Source organism: Rhyacophila brunnea, unplaced genomic scaffold, assembly GCF_057557595.1.
Source record: "Rhyacophila brunnea isolate RB1 unplaced genomic scaffold, BYU_Rbru_1.0 scaffold_1, whole genome shotgun sequence".
NCBI lineage: Eukaryota > Metazoa > Arthropoda > Insecta > Trichoptera > Rhyacophilidae > Rhyacophila > Rhyacophila brunnea.
The window spans coordinates 56,599,157-56,618,707 of NW_028232751.1; the positions used below are offsets into that span (position 1 = coordinate 56,599,157).

A 19,551-nucleotide genomic window follows, 5' to 3' on the forward strand; every position below is an offset into this window, starting at 1 on the left:
AATCATAATAGGAACCTGAGACCATGTCAGCATAACTTTGAAGGGCACTGCTGGTTCATTACGCCACAGGATAAGCCTGAAAATATGAATATATATTATATATTTATATTCGTATATATTCATATCTTTTTGAAGTTATACTTATTTTGGCGCGTTTGGGAAAACAAATCAGAGTGTATTTTTGACGTGTGACGAAGTTGCGCGCGCCGATGTAACACATAATTCATTATTATGATTATATTCATTTCGGTCTCAAGGGTACATGCGCATGCGCATAGCGTCATTTAGTTAGTCGTTCAATACAACTAAGTAAAGAGCACGTGCTGTAAACATAACCAATATTGTGTCATAATAAATATATATGTATATAAACAAATTTCTGGAGACTAACATTGTACACTGTTAATTTATATTCATAAAACTTTATATATATTGGAGTGTATATTTATTTTTCATTGTAAAGATTGTGTATCAAGATTTGAGGCTATATTTATGTAAGTATTATTTATGAGTAAATATATATATCAATAAATAAATAAATTTTCTGAATGTTGAGTTGGTAAATAATTAAAAATATAAGTAAATTTGATTTTTTATTAATTCATCATGGGCACTTCTGAATCGATTATAACCGCTGTATGGCAAAGATGAGTTTTGGTCCAAAACAATAATTAAATTACAATTAGCATGTGCTATATGAGACACAGATGGATCGCGTATGTTATTATCAACCTAATCCACTTTAATATTAATAGATTTAGGTAACTGCTTATTTTGTTTTGTTACGCCAAAGACGTATAACTTCTAACGCGCGTACATAAGTACACAAACCGATTTTTTTCTTTATGTCGAATCACCATATTGATGCTAGAAGACAGTGAATTAGCAATACATTTATTTGATTTTCTCGAAGTCAATCTTCCTGTGATTGTAATATTAATGTAATTGGGACTCATAACCATAGTATTAAAAACTAAAGAAAAAACCGATATGTGTCCGATAAGTTTCATATTGACACCAATAATTCTAGTTTAATTGATTGTACCTGATTGTTGTTGAACTGTATAGAAAATAACTACGTACATATTATTATATAATTATATGGTGTAGATATATAATATATATCAATTACACTGTATTGGTTCTTTAAGAGTGGTAAAGTTTGTATTTAGCATCGAAAAATGACAATACGATACGTATTTTTGACATTTACGTTTATTTTATTGTGTGGTATCCCATGCATTGCACGCACTAAGAGATATTGACTTTCCACCCTCTCTGTGTTTTAAAAACAAATAAAAATAACCACATACACATACGTTATTCTGTTACAGTGGCGCAGTGGGCTTTCATAATTTGTTTGTCATCACTGAATAATAATTTACTTACGTACTTCCTAGTCTTTATATAATGTGAATTCGTCGGGTATAACTACCGTAAGTCACATTAGTATATATAATTAATAAGGTGGCAATTATTATTGATATTCGAATACTGATTTAATTATAATGGATTTAAGTTTTGTACTATTTCATTTGAGTCGTTACACACTGTCAGTATATATTTACATTTTGGTGAGTGCACATAGTGCCTGAAGATGCCGAAAGGTGAAACCAGTGTCGCAAAGAAACAATTAAAATGGAATAAATAGTACAAAACTTAAATCCATTAGAATTTAAATTCAAATTTCATCAAGTACCCTCGATCGATAGTAATAATACTGATTTAATTGTTGAACTGGAAAATAACGAAATTTTATGAAGTTTCCCTATAAGAAAAATTCTAAAGGATATTCCAATTTGACGTAAATTCAATTTTAAGCAAAAAAATGAGATACTTCACTATTTGAAAAATACTACAGTATGTAGTCACTAAAAGTTGTTTTTTCTCTCTCATTGCAATATGTTTAGGTTCCATCTTTTTAGAAGAAAGTTCTTAAATATTTTTGGTTCAGAATTAAACACTTCTTCGATTATCAAGTAGATCTGATACTTTATGATATTTTATGACTAAATTCAGGTCTCACATTCCTTTAATTATTATAATATGTATACATTCGCGGCTGAAAAAGTTTTATTTAAAAAATATAATAAGCATTTAATAAAGTGAATAGTAAATTAAATAAATAATTATGTAGTACATTCACTTTGGTACATTGCTTACTTTACTATTGCTTACTGCATTAGTTACATTGATAAGCTACAAAAAACAGCATTAATAACCTTATATATTAACTCATATTCTATAATAGTTAAGGTTCTTTTTGCTTCACGTTAGAAATATGTCTTAACTCTCACTTTAGTAAGCCATCAGTAGAAAGGCGTTACTCCAGTAGAAACCACTAGAATAGAAACTGCCATATTCGCGGGCCTGATAAGTGGGTACGTCACTACGCAGCCCGAGTAGTACAAGTTTAGGTACAATAAAGGTATGTAGGTACACTGTTGGTACATTATAGGTACAATACATATAGGTACGTTGTAGCAAGAGGGTCTCCATTTGGAGTCCGCCCTCGCAATCACCTCCCGTTCTTTCAGGTTAAATGCGTACCGCGAAAATGAAAGCATGCATCGCTAACATTTTGTTACTTATCTGTATAGCAAAACCGTTTTGTATTACAGGGATGCTTGAGTAAAGAGCCGATATTCTAATGTAGTCTTTGAGTTTTCTTTTAAATATTGAAACAAAAACTAGTTAAACTAGTTGGTATATAACACGTTTATCAATCCGGTTACATAATAAATACTATTTTAGTTGTTATTTTTGTTTATTATTAAAATAACAACGTTATTAATATTATTGTATTTATAACTTGGTTATAAAAAAATATGAAAAGACTTATAAATAAAGCTTGGAAGAAGAAATATACGTGTTTATAAATAAAACAAATTATTTATCAAATACAATAACAGTGCTATTATATTTAAAAAAAAAAAAAAGAAAAAAGTGTTTTGCAATAGGTACCTAAGTATTTACCTAAGTACACATGGTGATTTTTATCAAGTATATGTTCTGAAATTTTAGTTTGACTTTATGTTAATATATAATATATATTATCAAATCCATGTGAGTTTTTAAAGTCATATTATGGTATAAATTTTATTCCAAAGCTTGTGAATGTATAAGCGCCCAACATATTACCTCAAATATGATAATGTTGTAAAACGAAACCAGATTGTATATTATAATGTGGAAAACTTACTAAAATAATACTTCCAAATATTTAACTAACTTAATAAAGTTGTTACATCAAGAAATAACAGTACTTACGTAAATAAAATTATATTGTTACTCGAGTTGGTTAGCATATTAATTAACTACTCTTTTCACAGACTTCTTTTTTAATTGTATTGTTGTTACTATGGTTAAAAACCTATTTGATAGGATCTCAGAGTAAGTTGTAATATGAAATACTTAAGCATCCCTGTCCTAGAGCTGGAGTCAGATAGAGGCAGACCTACCCCTCTCTCTTTTTTCTCCCAGCATACCCGCAGTCCTGTTTGCCCTACCCATACGTTTCCGTTCAGTGGATTTTTTATGATTATTATTTTCTTTTATGAACACCGCTCGGCTATGCTGAGAATAACAATGAGACGTTGTAGTCGACGCCGTCTAGTGTAACAAATAAAATGTGAGCGATATCGAAAAAGTATGCTTTTTGTTACATAAAAAAACTACTCGCCTAAAAACAAAAAAGTGGATACCTATAATTGTCAATTCCATACGTTGGTTAGTAGTTAAATGATTTATTTTATAACTATTATTGAATCATTTCAATAATTAGACAATTTAAGACATTTTTTTGAAGATTGTTATATTACAAAACCAAAAATATGTATAAAAAACATAACTATTATAAAAATATTACTATTTGTAGAAATTTACTTGCCGGCCGAAGGTTCTATCGATTAAGTTCTTCCTTTATTGTCAATAAGAGCCCTTCAGTTGTCCCTCTTTCACTTTTTTCACTTCATCTAAAAAGTGAAATAATGTAGGAGTATAAACATTGTAGGTGTAAACTTGTGTTTGAATCCAATACTCATATTATTATTATCATCATAATCTAATTAGAGAAAAGAGAATACTGTTGCCAATAATCAATCAATGATTAAAAAAAAAAAAGGTTATTTTGTATACCATCTTCAGCATTTCAAAAATGTGTCAGCAGGTACCTAATAGTAGGGAAATAGCGAAATGCTAACTACTATGTTATTGATGTCATAGTAAAATATATGATGAAACCAAATAGACTCTTGTTTCAAATGCATGGTTGAAAGGTGTCGTAAACACCATTTTGGCTTAGTAATATACGTCACTAGTGGTTAAAAAAGAAAACTTATAGTATCAGTCGAATAGTCTTGTCAGTTACAATTTGGTATTAAGTTTAAGAAATTAGTTATATTAATATCAAGGATGTATTGGTACTCCGAAACAGGTGTCATTGTAAATAACTTATTCATCGTAGATTTAACAGAAAACTTAGTTTTAAAACTATTACAATGAAGTTCTAACACGTAAACACTATTTAAATGAAAATATCTTGAAGTATTTATAAATAGTCTAGTTTTAACGGATGAATCAAATTTTATGTACTGTTTTTATGCAATTAACCTTAAATTTAGAATAATTATCTAGAATCTCAAAAACGTACCCACCATAAACTAATTAAGATCGTCAATTAAATGCTTATAAGTATAGGTAACTAAATGCTTGTATTATTATTAATTATTGAAAAATATAAGCAGTGGTGGTTTTAGGTACGCGGGAGCCTTGGGCGTTTACAGTTTTGAAAGCCTTGAAAAGTTTGAAAATGATGTCTATGCAGAAAATTGCTATTGATTGAATCAAATACATTACCTATATTATAATTCCAAGATTTACACTTGATTAATTATTGTTTGATTTCATTGTTCTTTTTTACATTTACGTTATTGAAAATACATTTATTATTATAATGTTCATCCTTTCTAATGAAGTGACTGCTCCATCTATTTTATTAAACCTGTCATTGTATTTAAGCTATATTTGGATTTGAAAATTATAAATTATTTTGTGGCAATCCAGCGCTCACTTATGTTTGACTTGGCTACGACTTTTCCTTCCATTTAACCCTCAATCCGCCGAGGGAATTTCTACTATGCGAGTTGCAAGTGCTTTCTATGAAAACAAATTTGTAAGTATATGTTGCTTCACCTTAAAATTTTTCGGTAATTTTAATAAAACTGCGAGGAAAATAACATATTGCAGTACCTGACTAGCGAAAATACAAGAAAAATGATTACCCGTATATATCTACCTACATTATGTGAATACGAATAAGTATTACATGGCAATAATAAAATAAATACGTGAACAGATTAATCGAATTGCGATTACTGCAAAATACTTGATTCTTCGCTATTGTTGTTAGAAGAGATCCGGTGACGCGATGATTTGGACATGTCAGGTGGAGCGATAGCACCAAGAAAACGACACCTAAAATAATTAGATCAAAATTGCTGTAGATGGAACAAAGTTGTTGACAATGCCTCTAGTTTCAGTGATCATCCTTAGAAATGAGGCAAATGATAATATTATGGTGCAAAGAGCTTAGATTAATAAAAGAAAATTTACCTAATGAAAAAAATATTAACATGAAACATGTTTTACTCATGATCTCCAACGCAAAAGCGTTACGAAAAATAAACGTAAAATAACTATAGATGCGCAGCCCGCGCCCCGCCCCGATTACTTACGCGCGCCGATTATTTTAATTTTTTGTTCAGTAGCTTACATTCTGTGCGACGTATAATTCGTTTGTTATTATTACTTCTTTAGTTTTATTATTGTAATTACATTATTTTCAGTAAAGTAAAATTGTTTGAATCCTTTGGATTCGGTTACTTTGACAAATAAATTTTCTTTCTAATTCGGACACCCAGCATTCAGACAATTAGTAGGCAAAGCATGTCCTATGTTAAATATTTTTAGCCGTCAGGATTTAAGTAACGATCATCAAGGCGCCGAGTTTTTTTATTTATTATTTTACACTAAAGTTTTTAAGATACCTACTCTGGAATACTTTGTAATTGTTTTAATTCGGTAAGGATAAATAACACTATAAGATTTAATATATTATAATAAATAATATCATATTTTACTAAATAGGTGGGTACTGTAAATAATATATTTTTAGCTGGCTTACGAAACATCTGAATTTCTGATAAAACACATAAATTGGACTCATACATATGTTACAATTTTGTGTCAATAGAATGTTGTTTAAAGGTAAGAAAAAAACAGTAATTAACGGGAGCGTCATAAAGTTATAAAAATTGTTCCAGAACCCTGGTTGGGAATTACTGTGTCAGAAGAAACATGGAATATGAAAATATTATAAGTATTTTTTGAATATACTAATTGTATTAATTATATGACATTTCTGTCATTTAATAATGGCAAAACGACTTACAAAACAGTAACAGAGCCACGAAAAGGAGTCACTATCAAAACAATCAGATTCTTTTTATGAATGGACTATTACCTAAGTATTACATTTTTCTGTTGAAATAAAAATCCGCATCAACTACAGAATAAAATGTAAAAAAGTATTTTGACGTTTAATATGTAAATTGAGGTATAATTAAATTACTATTAATACCTAATATATTTTCGACATTATTCAAAATTATTGTAAGTATTGTTCTGTATAATTTCGAAACACAATAAAAAATAAGATAATTAATCTGAGCGTGCATTGAAAGGGTTACAGGGGTCTCACTCTTCCTCTCACAGCGGAGTTATGTTTGCTAACCCCCGAAGGTTTCAGGTCTGCTCCCGTATATTACCGTAAAATTGTTGTTATGTTGGGGCCTTTGAATGCTTTTTTTCGTACAATTTAATGAAATAACCACGCGGCATAGGTGTATTTGATGGGAACGTATTATTTGCTCATACGTACAAATATAAAATTCGAGGAGCCAAAATGGCGTAAGCTACATTACGAATTGGCGAGAAGTAAAGTGAGCTAACCCATACAAACAAAATAACTATAACCTTTAGTTATCCCCAAGTGTATGTTGTAAAGACAATATTTTGTTTAAAAATATAAATTCTTCTTTTTATTGTACTATTTATTCCCTATCGGATGTCGGCCATGATCAAGGCGATCTTGACAACTCTATCATCTGCTAGCAGTTAGATGGAGCTGCACTCCTACTGTTCTTTATAACACTACTACAGGCCAAGAGGCCCAATCACAGTGGTAGGTATAGTGAATAAAAGTGAAACAATCACAAACACCCTGGCTTTGAGAAAAATCACACACCTACATATATTGTAACCTCACCTGGCATTAAGCCCGGAACTCTCGGATAAAAGGTCAGCGCCTTACGCACTAGCATCTTCCTCTGCTACGTATACCGTTTATCTAGTGAGTTAAGAAATTCCATACTTTTGTCCGCTTATAATGTGTTCGAGGTATTTTTATTTTCTAGTTTTCATATTATGTCAGTACTTCCCATACTTCACATTATTTCCCATACATTTGAAAACGTTATTATTTGTCACTGTAGAATTTTGTGGATATTTCTATATTATAGCCATAGGTCTCCGTAATATTTCTTGATTTAGTATTGGTTTAACTGGTATATTTTTAATTTATTACAAAATATTATACAAAGCCTACCTGTACCTACACCTATATAATAACAATATTACAGAGGGTTGACGACTTCAAAATATGGCTGTAGGTATATACGTTATAATAATATATTAACTGAAAACAGGCAAGGTAACTAATGTATATGTCCTCAAATAAATAAAAATGATTGATAAGTTCTTTGTAGTTATAAAACTAGGCATTTTAGCAAGATAGTGTAGCCACATTATGAGAAGATAAAAGTATATCATTCTCTACCTAAAATACACTACAATATATCGTGGCTTAATAATCTCAAACGGTGATTAGTAGACAGCAGTTATCGTTTTAGGTATATTAAGAGTGACTTAGGAGCTCCTTTGTAAAAAAAATCCTTAGCTATAATTTATAATTAATACTAAGCTGTAATGATTTTTTTTAAATACGATTTTTGAAGTTATACTTCTTTTGGGGCATTTGGTGGGGAGTGAAATTGAGAGCCGCGCGCGCACACCAATACGACAGTATGAAGTTAGCTGCGAATCGGTCAGCTGTATACAAACACAAGTTTGATAGTAGAATTGTTCCGTCGCCTAGGCAACGAATTTATTATTGTCGGCCATTAGCAATTCCCTACGTAAACGATTAAACGTCAGTGACAGTTGTTACTTTAAAAATAAAAAAAACGAGAAATAATTATATAATTTAGTAATATACTATATAAAGTGTATAGAAATAAACCAACGGCGCTCCAATAAGCAGCCCTTTTTCTTGAGTTTGTAATTTAACAAGATAATTAAGAGCTAGTCGAAGAATCTAGGTTATCACAAGTTTTGTTTTTGTCTTGTTACGCCAAACTTCTAAGACGCGTACATAAATACACACACCGTTTTTTAAATGTTGTGTAGGTACTTTATGAAGCATTTACCGATTCATCTATTCTGTATCAAACCAACACTGTTTCCACAGATCTATTCCAGGCAACAGTTAAAAAAGCAAAGATCACCTTAAATGGTAACCGATATCCGATAGGAATTTGCATTAGAAGAATATTACATACTATAAGTATGGTATTGCATGCGACATTTTACTATTCGTACCTACAAGTTATTACGTAAACTTCCAATTTGATAGAGAACTAATCACTTGTTTCAAGTAATGAAATAAGTGTAAAAGCATACATATTATGTGCATGGATTGTGTGACATGTCATACGGTGGTGAATAAACGTTCAGCGATACTATCTGACCTGTGCGGTTTGTTTATGTATCGAAATGAAAAGCAGAGCGTGTAATAAACTGCAATACCATAATATACTAACTAGGGCATGCAATTCGGAATCCCGTTCAATTTCTTAATATCGAAATTACAAAATCGAAAATGATAGAATCACGAAAATTCAGAATTAGTTTTTTTTTTCTTAATTAATTTTCTTGTTAATGAACTAAATAAACATAGCTTAAAGAAAATATAATTTTTAAAAAGAAAAATATACTTATATGAAAATCTTTGAAAACGTTGCAAAATTATAACATCCATCATTGTTTAAGATTTTAGAAAACGGTTTTACTAATTTAAAAAAAGTAAGAAACTGTCTATTGAGTTTTTTCGTCAAGGATTACTGAAAAATTTAGTAAACATTATTACTTTCAGCATAATATTGGGGAATATATTATTATATTTATATTTGTGTTATGATTTACGGAACTATAAGATCGGCATTTTTTTACTTAATATTATGTATTATAAATGTATCTAACTATAAAATTTCTTCCCTACTTAAATCTTAACAAGTAGAATATGTCATCAAAATTAAAATATCTGTATGGAATTCTATATTGATATATATTATTGTAGGTACAATAAACTGATATTATATTATGTTTACCAATATCGAAATCGAGGAATCGGGATTGAGAAGAATAATCCCAAAATCCCGAGTTTGAAAATCCCGTCCGGGATTGCAATTCCTAATACTGTGGTACGAGAAATGCATGTCACATAAATATTTTATAATTATTACTGAATGTCTAGATAAAGCTTTTATATATTTTAAGACCGTTAATATTTATAATCATTATGTTAATATCATAACGATATAAAAATTCAATAAAAAAATTATTACACGATAAAAAGAACTTTTTATATACTTACCACGTTTTTAATTTTTCTGTTGAATCATATAAACTTAACAATTGTATGTATTAATAAATACTTTTTTTTGTACTTGATAGAAATACTGAATAAATATAGAATACTGAAACGTCATTTTAACATTTCATATTGATTCCCACAGTAACGCACGTATGTATTAATAATTTAGTTGCTAGGACCCCCTTAGCAACCAAGAATAGTGTTTTACTTTTACGAATTTTTTTCCGAAATAACTTTCTATACAAAACAGAATTAACTGAAAATGAATTCAATTCTGTTTAAAGATGGCTAAAAGTATTAAAAGAATGCATTGTCATCGTGTTCTGATATATTCTAAAAGTTTCAAATATCTAGCTAGTCGGGAAGTTAGTTAAAAATTGATTATTGCAAGATTTATATTTTACAAACATGAAAAAATTTGTACTGGACAAACAAGAATACGAGCCAATAAAAACGTGGTAAAAAATACGAACTTGCAAGAGTTTTAAAACACTGTCGACTTAGGTATTGCATTGTAATTACTTCTAAAACAATAATGTAAATAATACTAAATATAAATTTCTAAAAAAACGCCACAATAATAAATTAAATATGCATCGAAATAAACAATATATTTTTGTTTTTGAATATTGTAGCAGACACGTGGGCAGGTAGTTCTGACACTTTATTAGTTAGGCAACTCAAAAGCAGATTTATTTATTATTGGATGACATTAGCTTATCTTTTGAAAATGGACTTAACAAACATAACCGATAAATGAGTAGAAGAAGTACGTATTTTAATACTGAAAATATTTAAAGGCGTTTATGTAATTATGTTGTCAAAAGTATCAGTAATTAGGTATACCTATAATATAACCATTGGTACAGTACGATATAACGTAGTTACAAGTATAATAAATATATTGTAAATATTATTTTTAAGGTTATATTTATATTATATTATCTTCAACTATAACATACTATCTCGCTGTTTAAGTACAATTTATATTATTTTGTTGTCAATCAAACTACTAAATAAATAAAAGCTTAGTACCCGAAATGCGATAGTTGTTACGAGCCACATTCGGTGTAAATATTTTTTTAATGGATAAGTTTATATATTATATATTTAGATATGTGAGTTTTAACTGTTGAATAAATGTCTAACAATCAATAAATTTAAACCACTTTTCTTCTGTTTAGATTCATTTACTCAATCTTGCAGTGAAAATAGTTGTTTACATTTGTATAGTACATATTTGATGATCTAATGAATCCATGGTTTCTATATTGTAAAAATTTCCAAAAGAACCGAAGTTAGAAATCGTTCTGTCTGGAATTGAAATCCTAATTATGTATATCTATATATACACAATGTATTTTATATTACAACGGTAGGCCAATCATTATCTAATAAAATATATACTTCGGATTGAATTCGAATATTTCACAATTATCTGTAAACGGTGTTTGTAATCAGTCCCAAAGTTGTCCTCACGAAAGCCGATCATTAATAATAAATCGATCCTTAGGTATAGGAAAGAATAAAAGGCGAAACATATTGTCTATCAGTAAATCGTATGGAATTTTATCGCTACACGAAGTTAATGGGACAAATCATGCCACGGTAGGAATATATGTCGGAAAAGTGGAGTACCAACATGGAAGCCCATTAATTCAATGATTCGGAAAATCTCTGTCACACTTCAAATGGAAAATTTATCACGAAAGCCTTCATAAACGCAATACGGACATAAAATCAAAGCCTTCGTGCATATCGGAAAATATACCATGAAGTATGAACGGATAATTCGTAATTAGAGTAGTAGGTATACAAACTTTTAATGCAATCAATGTTTTACTTGATTTGTATGAGTTTACTAATGTCATCAAAAATTCACAATAATAATATATTTAAACTAATTATTATTTAAACAAACATTCTTTTACCAATTTTAAAGACTGCATGAGTTGACAAAACAAGTCGTAAAATTAAAATCCACATTGATAATGTCGCAAACACACTTATTAGAAAATATATTTTTGAAAAATTTTAGTACCGAGTTGGACTCATAACTGCATACATCGGACACCTTCCGATGTAAACTACTAAGCCATATATTATTATTTATTTAAAATGTAAATTTAATTCATGGTGTAAATGTAAATAAAGATAGGCAGAATTATTTGGTAAAATTTTGTCATGAACGTAAAACTGTTCTGGAATATACATAGCTAAGTTAAACATAACAATTGGAACTGACATTATTATTCTTCACAATTAAAATACCAAAATAATACTTTTGCTATGGAATCAGCTTAGTTGTGAAGAGTATATAATTAAATTTGGTTATTAGGTACTGTCTTAGGCATTAGTCATTAGACAACGCTGAGAGCCAAAACATGTTTAATGGTAGGTACATACGGATTAATTTTCTCCACACTCGTACTGATCTGCCTTCTACACTTTGCAAAGACAGTTTCATCTGAAATTGGCATAATTTAAATGACCATTTATAATTTATATTAATGGTGAAGAGGTGAAGATTGCCTGGTGGGCAAAGGTAAACAATTATAACTAACATACAGACCGAGGAACCAATGTGCTATACATATTATTGGTTTCAGAAATATATTATAATAGCATCAAGCTACATTAACATACGGGAAACTGTTCTGTCATATACGCATACATCGCCTTACCCCAAAAATCACAAAAATCACAAAATAAACTAAATAACGTCACAACTTAATTTCACAAAATTTCAAAGTATAATTTTTATCACTAATGAATGAAATTAAATAATAAATAAAATCTTGGAAATATTACTTTCGGGATATTTTGTTTTAACAATTATTTTTACGAGTCAATGTTAGCGTTAAAAAAATCGCTTAGGTACTATTGAGTCTCCATCAGTGCCTATATATTACTAAGTATACTAATATTATGTATATATTATTTAGGTGTCTACCCAAAACAATTTCCTGCTTCGCACCATTAAAAGAAAAAATAACACGGCAGAGTTTTATTAAAAGTGAGAATATTCATAAAATTGTATTTTGCCAATTTGCTAACGTAAATAAAAGTTGTTTCGGAAAATAAAATTCTACCATCATTAAATATTCTCCGCTATTGACTGATAAATTTTAAACGAGATTTTAAAAAACGCAAAAAATTACCTATGTATAAAGCGAATTGAATTGAAGATATAATAAATACAGTCGTATTTTTAATACTGAATATTCTATGTATTTACTTCACTGGTTAAGTTAACCTTGACAATCAAATTATTATTACAAGCACTAGTTTAGTGATATCTGTGTTATGCCAAATGTCATTGTTGCTAATCGAACAATATGTTTCTGTCGATTTCGCGAAAGCACCAATTGCGTATTTTTATAAAAATTCACAAGTACGCGTCATAATGCAGAGGAATAATAGTCAGACAGAAACATTTTGGCCAGCATTTCGTTTGAAATTTAAGTACTTGGGAACCAATATCTTCGAAAATAACGAGACGAACCTCGAACTCTCCAGCGGACTGACGAGTGGAAATAAAGCTTTCTTATCACTGAAGAGTCTATTCAGATATCATATGTATATATATCAGATATATGCTGGTTGGAGATTAAATTCCCGATATAGGTACATCGTCACTGTGAAACCAATCGTTATGTATGGGTGTTAAACCTAGAGTCACAAGATATACCTAACTATCAAAGTGTTAGACAATAATATTCTCCCAAAATACATGAACCGGTTAAAGATAACCAAAAGTGGCACATTCATACGAACGCCTATTTTTTTAAATAATGAACCACGTTGGCCATAATCCAATAAATACGAGTTCTACTCCTGCTACGTACCGAAATATTTTCTAACATCTATGTTTCTGAGGTTTCCAAATTATATTAGTTAGTTTATATTTAAATTTATTTCCGGTTGTTACCTTTGCTATTTACTGTAGATGTAGTACCTACAGCAAATTTATCACTTGCTAGTATCTGCCTACATATTGTTAGGTATTCTTGTTATCAATCATTTACATGTGTAAAACATGCAGTAACTCGCAATTTATGTGCACACATAGATTATATGACATGCTCAGTATTATTTAGAATTATTATCGTAAAGTAACTAGAGTTGATAATAACAAGAAAACTAAGGATACTCTCCAACAAGAAGATTTAGGCAAAAGCAGGAAGGCGCTGTTGTCGGCTAAATCGTTGGAGCTTGTTAGTTTATAATTGCGGTTAAAAGTGGGAGGGGTTTGTTAGTTCACAGTTTTAACACATAGACATGTAAACAAATATCTAATGTAGTATTGTTGATTTTATTTAATAAAACGCAATTTTTTTTATAGTACTTATTCCACTTTAATTAATATATTAGGACCGGTTTCGTCCGCCTCAGTGGGACATTTTCAACTTCGGACGAAACCGATCCTAATATATTAGTTAAAGTGGAATAAGTACTATAAAAAATTGCGTTTTATTAAATAAAAACAACAATACAATGCAGTTCCACCATGAATTGACAGTTAACAAAATAAAAGAAAAATCTAATGTAGTATTCTTTTGTAAACACTAATTAAGGGTACATACGAGTACACTAATTTTAAAGTGAAAATATTACTTACTATTCTTAGTAGAGGTTATGTTTTAATATTTATAATACGGCACGATGACATTCTAATGAGTTTATAAACATCTTATAGATAGATAGACGACAAGCGAATTAATTTTAAAAGTAATAATGTTAAAATAGATATAGTACGTATTTGATTACAGTTAATGTGTTTGTCGTAGTATAAAAAAAGATATCTTTGCTAAATTTTTAATCAGGACTTGTCTAGTGGACAGTAGTCGTAAGGTGAATATCTGTTAAATTATTAAAACCGTGATACTAATTTAGTATTCAACATAAACGAAGTGTTGCAGGCTAAGCGTACCGCATTAAATATTTACGGCATCAAGAAGTGATTTCAATCATTTTGCAAATACTTAAATGAAATATACGATATGATACCTTTAAATCAAATAGTCCGTTTTATTGGAATATCTATTATTGATGTAAAAATAAAGTATAGTTTGAGTAAAAAGAATTAATATCACAACAAAATATAAAGCATTTCCTTCTGCAGTGAGAATTTACTTGAATTATGAGTGGAATAGTATCAATTCATTGAGAGAAATCTTTATAATAAATTATTTTAGAGTTAAAAATAGATAGTCTTGGATATGGTGTAATAAATGAAATAACTGTTGGTTAAAAATTAAATTTATAGTATTCCACTATTATTATATAATAGTAAGTATAATAGCATTGGTACTTTCTCAGTTAATGCTTTTGAAATTATAAGTTCACCATTTATAGTAAAAGTTATTTCATCCATATTTAATTACTGATAAATATTGTTTGCAGATTAATAAACATAATATATAAAATTACATAGATGCACACTACAACTGAACTCTATTGTTATCGTTTCTAATATTATTTATTACAGGCAATTTTTGGCAGTCGTATTATGATTATGTTACTATACATTAACTATTATTACCAACTTAGCGATTGGTGTGATTGTGTTTTAAGTGGAGTTTATTTAGAATTTACATAATTATTTATTAAATAGTAATAAGTATATAATAGTATTATAAATAATGGCTTTAGCATATTTGAATATGTCCTGTATATATTAAAAATAATTAATAAAATATAAAGAAACAACTGTAAATGTTTTTAAGTGCCGTCAGATTATATAGTTATAGCTACATATTATGTAATTTTCTTATACACTTATAAGAATATACTGAAAATAATGTAGTGTTAAGACGAAAAATAAACTATTTAGAACATAATTTTAGTTAGGAACATAGATTTTTTTCAGCATGATGCTTAACGGTACATAACGTTAATCGTGATTTCTGGTCCATGGCGGTGTATATGTATGTTGAAAGTATATGATACCCTAACATACTTTCATATGAGGACTGATAATTAGCCATTCATCCATCCTCTTGAGCATATAGCCTAAATTCAAATGGGTACGCAATAGGTATAGTAATATATTTATTGAGGAAACAATGCAATAACTTTGTGAAAGGCAGCGTTGATTGTAGAAGTATGAATTTATATTGTGTCCTAGTGATTAAAATTAATATAGAGATTACCTACTTTAACCTCAAAGCATTCTACAAGTATTCCATATATATATTATATATAGACAGTATATGAGTTGGATAGTGATGTCTAGGAGAGCACAACAAGTATTGTGGGTACTTGTTCAGTCAGTCCATCTTCAACCGGCTGAGGTCCCTCCGGTGGATACTGGAGGAATCAATTATGCATTGATGGGCTTTCGATAAGAGATGCGGGGTGAGACATGTGTGATTTTGGCAAAATATCATATCGGAGATAACGTATTTTGTCTTTTATATAACTTATTGCATATTTAGTCTATAAAACGACGGAATTATATAATTATTTTGTACCACAATTTTTACTTTATTAGAAGTACGAATTAACACATAGTAAATATTAGGTACAAGTCGATGACATATAATAAGATCTATATAATGTTCATAATTATGGTAGTTTGTTACCAGTGATTGCAATCCTTGACAGAATTTTTATATTATTCTTTGAAAATATATTATTTTAAAGACTAGGAACGAATGGGGGTAGGTATATTTTTGAGGTTCTTCCAAATTATTGGTAGTTATATATTTTTGACATTTCAATGCCAAAATATTATATCTAAGTATAGGTATATGTCACGATTCAGGATAAATAAACTTTTTTTAGATGACTTCTATGCTATTCTAAGTTAGTATCTACGTTTCTAGTATTATTTTATAATGATAATAAATGGATTTATAACGATCAAAACCCCAAAATTTATATATTTATTTTTATATTTAAATGTACCTACAAAGAAACTATTATTGTATTTATGTATAGATACTTCTTGAGCTGGTAGAAAGAAGTATTTTAGATATAAATCATCATTTAAAGGTAGTTACCTAATAAAAAAGAAAAAAATATTTTCAATTCTAGAAGTTTGGTATAACTAAATAGAAAAGGATTCCGAAACTCGAATTTTGTGAGAAAATAATACAAATATATTTTTCACTCTAATATAATATGTAAGTATATGTAGATACTTATATTATACTATATTATTAACCGACCATAATTTCGTGCTTAGGGTAGAGTCAGTCATGGAAATATATTTCTATAAACTATTTTTTTTTATTCAACGAATTCACAATATTGAACATAGGTACATCAATTTGAAAACGCTTCTGAGAAATATATATAGACTAGAAAAATCTTTTTGAAAAAAATACGACACCCAGAAGGATACATAATATATTTATATGATTGTTTGGTTTAAATAAATATAATGTTTCTGAAGAATACCTATTTACTTACATAAATATTATATTGTTTTAAATAACCATTTGAATAATAAAATATTTGGTAAATACTTGTTTAATTTGTGAAAAGAGATACATAATATTTGTATGTGTTTACTCTAACGATTAAGACTGGTATGAGAAAATTGATTTCTAAAAAAAATCATGGTAAAACCCTTATACTTTAGTGAGCTATAAATTTAACATTTATCCAGAAAATACACATATGCAGGTACGTAGTAGGTACCTATATTAAATTTATTTATTTAATTTTTATAAAAATACTCAGTCAAAAATAATGAGTATCTATCACATACAAAATATTGTTAATAGTGTAGAAAACAAACTACGAAATATACTTATCTAAATACAAGGTACCTAAAATCAAATGTATAGTACACAAATAAATAAATACATAAGTATATAAAAAAAGTTATGTAAATGAAGTCAATAAAAAATGAAAATAATACTTACATTTATGTACTTTTATGGCAGTCATATAGATTATCTGTAGACAGTGCAAACATATTCGTAGCAGCATCCCACCAATCGTAGCAGGGAACCGCGCGGCGTAGCAATGCGCCAGCAATAAACATTTTTTCATATATCTAGATATGTACATAACCAGCGCCGTCGCAAGCAAAATTTTCACAGTAGCCATACCAATAAGAAACTATTCAAAAATATACATGTTATCATTTTTATGTAAATATAGTAAATAAACAGTGACAAAACATACCATGTTTGTCAACGGTAACCTCTGCGGTAGAGGTATATTATATATTATTGTATTATTTATTTTTAATATTTTTTTAAAACAATACTTACTGAAGGCAATTAGTCATTTTTCAATATTTTCAATTGGTAATAACATAGTACATAAATTCATCTCATACAAGAAGTGGTAATAACTTAGGCACTGTATAGAAAAAATCTTAGAGTGTATAATTAATAATGCACTATATAATATAAGTTTTCAATTTATAAGCTGTCTATTTTTAAGAATAATAACCAATACTTTAAATAAAACTTATGTACAACAAAACATACTTCAAGAATCAAAATATATATGTGCCTATAATCTTTTATTTTTATTTAATTTTATTATTCATTTTTATTTGATAACTTTACAGAACTTTATCAATAAAATCCGGAATTTATTCAATTCTTAATTATGTACTATGTCATTTTCAAAATAAGTACACGTGTATATTTAAAATTAAAATATCAAAAACAATCGCATTGCCACTGAAACTAATATGTATTATTAGTATAAAATGTTAGTTGTATTTTATAGAAACACAGTTAAGCCATAATAATAATACTGAGAATTGTTAACATATAAATAGATAGTCACATATTTAAACATTAAAATATTAATACTTACCTATTTAATCAATAAGTCATGGAAATTATAACAGATAAGTATGTATTAAATTAAGTTACATGGTAATGATGAAATACCTAGCATGTAGATTGGTTAAAGATATTTTCGTGCGGTGAAATATATTTTAATTAACGTTTTAGTAATTGGTTTGAATATAATATAGATATAGAATTTCAATTAAGTGCGTCTTTGTAAAAATAATAATATGTATTAAATAAATAGTAGTTTAGAATTGGTATTTTTGGTGAAATCATCAATTACTAAACATAAAACTGTTCATTTGTATTGAAAATAATTACACCCGAGATTGACATTACATTAATAAATCTTTGTAATTGTAAAACTGGGTTGTAACTTACCGACGGATTGGGCACGCATCTCCTAGGGTCGGGGCTACGGTACGTGGGGCTGTATCGTCCCGGGAAGCACCCCGGGGGCCCCATCAGCCCCCCGCCCGCCTTCATTTTGTCAGGGGAGTACATGGCGCAGCTCCCCCACGGGTCGTCTTCGAGCTTCAACACTTTGGAGGGCGAGTGGTACTGGCGGTCGAAAATTTTGAACGATTTTCTTGGACCTCGGGTGAAAAAAGTCGACGCCCGTCGGCAGTCGAAAAAAAGCTCTTTTTATTTGAAAGTCTCACAGTTGTTTTGCGCCTAATGACACGCGCGCTTTACTTTCTGTCAGTATAACTCATATACCATCTCTCATTCAAACATATATATTCAAAATTAACCAGTCTATTTTATTTACAGTTCTAAGAATTAACAATAATCATCTTATCTTGTCTTTTATATAAAAGAAAAAAAGTTTTTATTTGCAATAATTAACACTCTATTTATTTTATTGTATATATTTATAATCATCAAGTTGTCTTTTTGTAATCACTCTTCAATTCTTGGTGAATTTAATAAATTGTTATTTTATATTAATGTCACTGTCACAACGTGATGGAAGCTGGATGTTTTCTTTTTTGACGTGTGCGAATAGGT

The 19,551-nt window shown here is 28.9% G+C and overlaps 1 protein-coding gene across 4 annotated transcripts in view; it reads right to left on the reverse strand.

Annotated features, from left to right (window-relative positions):
* The window catches only part of acj6 (abnormal chemosensory protein 6), a 178,063-nt gene extending 158,795 nt beyond the window's left edge, over window positions 1-19,268 (reverse strand). Inside the window, exons 1-2 of one of the 4 annotated variants that reach the window (XM_085954716.1) lie at window positions 18,907-19,044; window positions 12,991-12,998 (exon numbers count right to left, since the gene is read on the reverse strand). In XM_085954716.1, the coding sequence (XP_085810842.1) occupies window positions 12,991-12,998; window positions 18,907-19,044 (146 nt within the window). Of the gene's footprint in view, window positions 1-12,990; window positions 12,999-18,906 lie in introns of all 4 variants that reach the window. The other 3 variants (XM_085954865.1, XM_085954802.1, XM_085954949.1) reach the window with 3 other exon arrangements.
* Window positions 19,269-19,551: the final 283 nt, after the last annotated feature.